General features: G+C 36.7%; 1 protein-coding gene across 1 annotated transcript in view; it reads left to right on the top strand.

Moving 5' to 3' along the window:
- The first annotated feature begins 544 nt into the window (after positions 1 to 544).
- Positions 545 to 7,959, top strand: part of STK31 (serine/threonine kinase 31) — a 130,794-nt gene continuing 123,379 nt past the window's right edge. The window contains exons 1-4 of the mRNA XM_005549980.5: positions 545 to 725; positions 2,489 to 2,535; positions 2,625 to 2,677; positions 7,847 to 7,945. Of these exons, the coding sequence (XP_005550037.3) occupies positions 676 to 725; positions 2,489 to 2,535; positions 2,625 to 2,677; positions 7,847 to 7,945 (249 nt within the window). The 5' untranslated portion in view covers positions 545 to 675. The remainder of the gene's footprint in view (positions 726 to 2,488; positions 2,536 to 2,624; positions 2,678 to 7,846; positions 7,946 to 7,959) is intronic.

Genomic DNA, 7,959 nt, shown 5'->3' with positions numbered 1-7,959 from the left:
TGTTCACCCTTAACAAATTATGCACTTTTTTGATATCTGCAGTTTATTGTACTTTACACTTCAAGCTGTTAAAAATTAACCAGATATAATTTTCAATTGTGTAAGGCTTGCCACAAAGCATAATATCTGCAAAGAAGCAGACAGCTAATTTTTTCCTCTTAAGATTGTGGAAAAAGTTGTAACGCTAGAGAGAGCTGTGGAATCTAGGGATGAACTGACCAACGCTTGTAAAGCTACTAATCTGAAAAACACATTTTCAGTTACCAAAGTTATTTTCTCTTTTCCATCGTGTAAATAGAATGTTGGGGTTCTTCTAATTTGGGTGTTTCTAAAATTTAAATCCACGTGAACAGATTAGGAAAGGCCACGAAATCCTACGTCACCTCTAACGTCACTGCTTGAAGCCTTGTGAAAGGAACTGGCCATGGACCCCACCCCAGCCTATAAATCACCAGGGCGCAGCCTCAGTGCGTGGGGTCGGCAGCCGCCAGCGTCAGGCCGCTCCCCGCACGCTTCTAACTAGGCGGTAGGCCGTGGCTGCCACGTGACTCCCGCTAGCACCGGATGATGGCGCAGCGCTGTGCACGCAGGCGCAGTGTGGGGCCTTTGCGGCCAAAGCTCGCGCGGTAAGCTTCTGCACGTGTGCTACGGCGGGCGGAGGGCCGAGAGCCCAGTATGTGGGGCCAGGGTCACTTTTCTAGAGCTTCTGCAACGGAAAGTGTGAGGTCAGTAGTAGTTTTTGTGGTACGTGCAGTGGTGGCCGCTTCAAGGACTGTTTTCGTCGCTGCTTGCGTTTTAGGTCTCCTGTCCTGGGGACGAGGCCCATTTCAGGGTTTTCTGTCACCTTCGAGCCGCCCGCCACCCCAGAGGAGTGTCAGATGCCCCAGTTTTTGAGTGCGTGCAGGCAGGCGAAACTGGCTTGAAAAAACCTTGGGCCTGAATAAGTTCCATGAAGACGAGGTCACGCAGCCTGCACACTCTCTTCCCCTTCTGGAAAATTCTTTGCCATTTGTTTCAAAATCCCTTGTAAAATAAGTGTCAGAGAGCTACGTGTACCCATCTCTTCCAAATTTTCATCACGAAGTGGAGATTTGGGTGTACCATTTGGTGATCTCTGTTTGCAGAAAGTGTATGGCATCAGTTCCTTCATAATCAGGGCGAGTCATTTTAAAGTAAGATTTAAAAACTATTGTAGAAGTAGCTTCTTGGAGTGTGTGGAGAGATTTCCAAAGTAATTTTAACTTTTACTGAATTTAAGCCTTAATGCCTTCCATGGGAATATATAGTCTCCCTAAAAATTTTTACAGCTTTTCGGTCAGTTGAATTTAAAAACTACTTTTTGACCAGTAGAAAAGAACCCTTGTTTTGGAGACATTTTCATGCCACTTACGAAACATTTTTTTAAAAAATTAAGTTGTAACAAAAGTAATCCATTTTAAAAATTTTATCTTTCTGTGATGAGGAGTTAATGTTTCCCTTTTCATAATGAGAGAGCATTTGAAACTTCAGTGTAGTGGTGTTCCTAGACAACTCTTAAAGCTCTTAAAAAATTGCGGTGGCTTAGGCCTGTAATCCCAGCACTTTGGGAGGCCGAGGTGGGCAAATCACAAGGTCAGGAGTCCGAGACCAGCCTGGCCAACATGGTGAAACCCTGTCTCTACTAAAAATACAAAAATTAGCCGGGCGTGGTGGCATGCGCCGGTGTTCTCAGCTACTTGGGAGGGTGAGGCAGGAGAATTGCTTGAACCCGGGAAGTGGAGGTTGCAGTGAGCCGAGATTGTGCCACTGCTCTCCAGCCTGAGCGACAGAGCAAGACTTCGTTTGGGGTAAAAAAAAAAAAAAAAAAAATCAAAAATCTGTATTTTAATTTTTCTTCAACATTTGTAAATGGAAAGTGCAATGTTTTATTATGTTACAGATAAAATTAGTAGTGTACATTTATTTTGGAATATTTTTGCATGTGATAAAGTGTAATATGTAATGAAAATTGTTTTTGAAGTAATAGGCAAAATTCTATGTATTTTGCAGTCTTTCATCCTATGGAATCTTCAAAAATAGTAACCACCATGCCTTCTACATAAAATAGACTAACAGTTTAAAGCATTTGTTCTATTATTCTTTGTTTATGTTGTGGAAGTCCTTTTTATGGGAGGATATTTTCTAAAAAAGAATATGTACATTGTTTCAAAGTGTTGATTTATGTAAGTGATCAAAATGTATATGAGTTGTTCAGTATAAATTTGTAAAAGTTTGGCTAAAGAGATAATTTTAAGGATAGAGATTAAATATGATAAAATTGTATATACTACAAAATACTCAAAAGAGTTATTGAAGGAAATATTGAGTTCACTTTTAATATAGAGTTTGAATTTTGATGCTGCATTTAGGATAAAACATTTGTAAGAATTGAACATGACGTAGTTTAGTCTTCATTCATTTTTAATGGATGGATTATTATAATCTAATTTAAGGTATTGAATTGTTCTAGTTTTTCAGGAATTGTCCAAATGGATGAAGATACACATTACGATAAAGGTACTGACACTAAAAATTATTTTGGGGTGTTAACAGCTAGATGGTACTGATTAATTTCTAATTTTCTTTGTATTGTGATTTGATTTTAGTGGAAGATGTGGTTGGAAGTCACATAGAAGATGCAGTAACATTTTGGGCCCAGGTAAATAACAAACTGGTTGATATCCCCCCTTATCTCCCCCAATCCAGTTCCTCCTCAACAAAAACAAAATAAAATCCAGGAATAAATATATTTATTATTCTCATTGCCTAATATTTATTGAATTATTTATCACCAGGCATTATTAGAAGACAGATGTCGACAGCTGTGACGTTACTTGACACATGAATATTATGCACATAATACACCAAGTTTAAAAAAAGAAAATTGGCAAGATTGTGATTTTAGAATTCCACTCAATTGTAGGCTGCTTTTGCTGGAGTCTGAGAGCCTGTTGTATTTGTGAAGTTATAGCCCCATCTAGGGGTCTTTTATAAGATTGTTTCTTGAAGGAGGATAAGTTTTTAAAATCTTGGTCTTTTCTTCTAATGGCTTAAATTTGAGATATAGTATTTTTCCTCCTTATAAAATTGGAAGCATGAATGAAACATTTCTGATTTTCTGTTGGGAGGCTGTTGGTTAGGTAAGGTTACTCAGTTTTAAATACAAAGCAAGCACAAAGGGCTGTGTTCCACAATTTAAGAAGGTGAATTCCTGTAATGCACAGAATGATCCGCTAATTTTTGGTTTTGTAAACTATACATGGTATGGAAGGGAAAGAAATTACATTTCTCTGTACTCCCTACAGCATGGGAACTCCTTTTGGTGGGGGGTGAGGTGAACTCGTAATGTGGGAAATAGGAGAATATATGAGAAGAAAGTTCTAGAAGAATATGATTAACCCAGAGTTCTTAAATATACAGTCATGCATCACTTAATGACTGGGATACATACAGAGAAACGCATCATTAGGCAACTTTTTTGCTGTATGAACATCGTAGAATGTACTTAGAGAAACCTTGATGATATAGCCTACTACATACCTAGGCCGTGTGGTGTACCTGTACCCCATGTTACTGTACTGAATGCTGCAGACAGTTGTAATACAATGGTAAGTCTTTATGTATCTAAATATAAAGATACAGTAACAATATTTTATAAAAGATTGAAAAATGGTACACCTGTATAGGGCACTTACCGTGAACTGAGCTTGCAGGATTAGAAATTGCTTTGGGTGAGTCATTGAGTGAGTAGTGAGGAATGTGAGGTCCTGGGACATTACCGTATACTACTGTATACTTTATAAATACCATACACTTAGGCTACACTAAATTTATAAAAATATTTTTCTTCAATAAACCTTAGCTTACTGTAACTTTTAATAAACAGTTGACTCATTTGTGATAACATAGCTTAAAACAAACATTGTAGAGCTGTGCAAAAATATTCTTTATGTCCTTATTCTAAAGCTTTTTTTCTCTTTTTAAGAAACTTTTAATTTTTTTACTTTAAAATCTTTTTGGCTAAAAACGAAGACACAAGATCATCAATATCACTGTCTTTCACCTCCACTTCTTGTCCTTCTAGAAGGTCTTCAGAGTCAGTAACGTGCATGGAGCTGTCATCTTCTGTGATAATAATGCCCTTTTGGAATATCTTCAGAAGGACTTGAGGTGGCTGTACAAGTAACTTTTTTAAATGGGTAGGAGGAGTACACTAAAAATAGTAAAAAAAAATATACACACACACCAATGACATAGTTGTTTATTTTCATTACCAAGTATTATGTACTGTACATAATTGTATGTGCTGTGCTTTTGTAAGACTGGGGCACAGTAGGTTTACACCAGCATCACCACAAATATGTGAGTAATGTGTTGTTCTATGATGTTACGATGGCTAGGACTACACTAGGCAATAGGAATTTTTCAGCTTCATTATAATCTTATGGGACTACTGCAGTGTATGTGGTTCATTCTTGACTACAATGTCACTATGTGGGGCATGGCTGCATGTAATAAAACATTGCGGAAGGGTGATGTTATAGAAAACTTGGGGCAAATTCGTGTGTCTGCTTATGCACATGTATTTGGCAAATTTGTTTCTGCTTATGCATATTGTCTAAAGGTTGCTCACACGTTGCTGGTTCCATGCCCATTGTCTCTGTATTAGTGACAGCTGCATCACTCTCAACAGTGTCCCAGGTTGGATGATAAATTATATTTAAGCTTATTTTATAGAAACATCATTTATCAGTGTAAAAAGATTTTCTAGACTAGTGCTGTCTAGTAGAAATATATGAGCCACGAAAGTAATTTTAAAACATTTTTGGCAGCCACATTGAAGAAACTAAAAATAGCAGGTGATATTTTAATAAATACATTTTATTTAACTCAATATATCCAAAATATTGTTTCAAAATATAATTAGCATGGAAATGTAAACAGGATAGTTTATATTTCCTTTTTAATATTGTCTTTGAAATCCAGTGTGTGTATTAGACTTAGAGCATATCTACTTAGACTAGCCACATTTTAAGTGGGTATTGGCTGTTGTATTCAGTAGTGCAGCTCTAGACTTTGATTTCAGTTTACTTTATTTGTGAAGATGTTGATTGAATTTGGAGCAAATTCAAGAGTCAGCAAATTTTTTTTCTGTAAAGTATCAGATGATGAGTAGTTTACCATTTTTAGCCCATACAGTTTCTTTTGCAGCTATTCAACTCTGCCAACATAGTGCATAGCAGCCATAGACAAAATGTGAATGAGTGTGTGTAGCTGTGATGCAGTGAACTTTATTTACTAAAACAGGTGGCTGTAATTTGCCAACCTCTGAGTTAAACCATGAAGTTGAGGCGCTTGCAGAAGAACATTTAAAACAGGAAACATGCACATGAAAAGATTAAACATTAAAACTACTGACGGTGTGTAAATGAATGCAGTGGTTATTTCAGGAAGCAAATTGGCAAATTTGGTTGGGGTTAGGGTGGGATGTAGACATAGAGAAGACTAGAGATTTGGAAATATGGGTAGGCAGATTAGGATGAAAATCTGCTCACATATGTTCTCCATTTTTTGCCCTGTGGGCTTCTGCCTTATAAACCACTTATAAGCAAACACTTCAGATTGGATGGGTGGCAGCTGAAGGAATCTGAAGTATTTGACTCCACCTGTTTCTTTGAAAGAAAGAGCTTCTGGTCAGGCATGGTGGCTCAGGCCTATAATCTCAACACTCTGGGAGACCTATGTGAGAGGATCGCCGGAGCCCAGGAGTTTGAGACCAACCTTGGCAACATAGTGAGACCTTGTCGCTCCAAAAAAAAAAAAAAAGAAAAAAAATTAGCCAGGCATGGTGCATGCCTGTGTTCCCAGCTGTGTGGGAGGCTGAGGGTGGTAGGATTGCTTGGGCCCAGGAGATTGAGACTGCAGTGAGCTGAGATTGTGCCAAACAAACAAAAAAAGAACTCCTGTTTGTTTTAGTCTGCATAGTGAAAAAAAATATATGGAATATTTTGATTCTAGGGGTTTGTTCACAAAGGTTGCCTCTGTTGTTTCTCAGGGTCGGTTTAAATTCAGTTCCTCTTCTATGCTGAGACTTTGATATTCATCATGATGTTCTTTGAACTGCTCTTTCAGAGTTTTTTTTTTCAGTCATCACGGATAGTCATGTTCTTTCTAGCATTATTGAATATTTCGTTGGTGTATTTCTTTAGAACACATATATATATTTAACATTTTATTTTGAAGAAACTTTGACTTACAGGAATGTTGCAAAATTAGTACAGAGGCTACACCCAGCTTCCCTTAATGCTAATGTGTTATATAACCACAGTACAATGATCAAAAGCAGGAAATTAACATTAGTACAATGCTGTTAACTAAACTATAGCCCTTATTTAAATTTTAGCAGTTTTTTGTATTTTTGTGTTCCAGGATCCAATGTGGAATCCCGAATTGTATTTAGTTGTATATCCTTGGTTTCCTTTAACCTCTGAATGTTCTTCAATTTTTCCTTGTATTTCAAGACTTTTGACACTTTTGATGAATATTAGTTATTTTGTAGAGTATCCTTTAATTTGAGTTTGTTTGATGATTTCTTATAAATAGATTAGCAAGAGTTCCACAGAAGTGATATTGTAGTCCTCTCAGTACATCATTATTGGGGTTTCGTGATGTGATATACCTTCTTATTGATGATAACCTTGATTCACTTGGGTAGGGTGGCAATTTCCAGGTTTTTTCACTGTAAAGTTACTCTTTTTTCTTTTGTAATTAATAAATGTTTTAGGAGACTTATTGAGGCTGTCTAATCCAGTTTCTCTTCAACTTTTCACCCACGAATTTTACTGTTTATTGCTGTAGTGCTTGCCTAATGATGATTTTCTATTCCCCTCATTCCTTCCACATCTAGTAATTGGAATTCTTCTATAAGGAAGAGCTGTCTTTTCTCTGCCATTTATTTATTCAATTATTTATAATAATATAAACTCATGGATATTTATTCCATGGGTTGTAATCCTATGCTATCATTATTTATTTTGTTGTTTAAATTATTCAGCCTTGGCCATTGGGACAAAGTTCACCAAAGAACACAAATTGGTACTTGTCCTTAAAGATGTCCTATTCTTTTTTTGAGCACTTTTTTTTTTTTTTTTTTTTTTTTTTTTGAGACAGGGTCTCTGTCACCAAGGCTGGAGTACAGTGGTGTGATAATGGCTCACTGTAGTCTCGAACTTCTGGGCTCAAGCAATCCTCCCACCTCATCTTCCTGTGTGGTTGGGACTATAGGCGCACACTACCATGCCTGGTTAATTTTTTGTATTTTTTTTTTTGTAGAAACAGGGTTTCACCATGTTGCCAAGCTGGTCTCAAACTCCCCGGCTCAAAAATGGTCCTCCCACCTCGGCCCTCCAAAGTGCTGGGATTACAGGTGTGAGCCATCACAACCAGTTTTTTAAAAATTATTTATTTATTTATTTTTTATTTTTAGCGTTGTTTTACTTTCTGACACCATCAAATATTCCAGGATCATCTTTTATTTCCCAGTTTGAGCTCTGCAATCAAATAGATCTTTAAGGAATCTTTTCCATATGATTTAATTATATTTGGTATCTTGTTTGAATTCTACCTAATTTGAACTCATTGGGAAGTAAACTTTTTATATGGCCTAGTCTCATTTCTTATAAATAACTCATTTAAATTATGAAAAAATACAGACATAAGAACTTGATTTAATTTCTAATGGCCTAAAATCTTTTATCATGCTTAGAACCCTCAAGTGTGTAACACTATAATATAGTATTTTACTGTATCTTATATCTGATCTTTCTAGAGTATCAATAGAAATAAGGATATCATGAAGATTGGTTGCTCACTGTCTGAAGTTTGTCCCCAGGCCAGTTCAGTTTTGGGAAATCTTGACCCAAAGAAGGTGAGCCATATTCT

Source organism: Macaca fascicularis, chromosome 3 (genome assembly GCF_037993035.2).
Source record: "Macaca fascicularis isolate 582-1 chromosome 3, T2T-MFA8v1.1".
Classification (NCBI taxonomy): Eukaryota; Metazoa; Chordata; class Mammalia; order Primates; family Cercopithecidae; genus Macaca; species Macaca fascicularis.
Note: the sequence above shows the minus strand (reverse complement) of the source record. Positions and strands in the feature narration are given on the sequence as shown.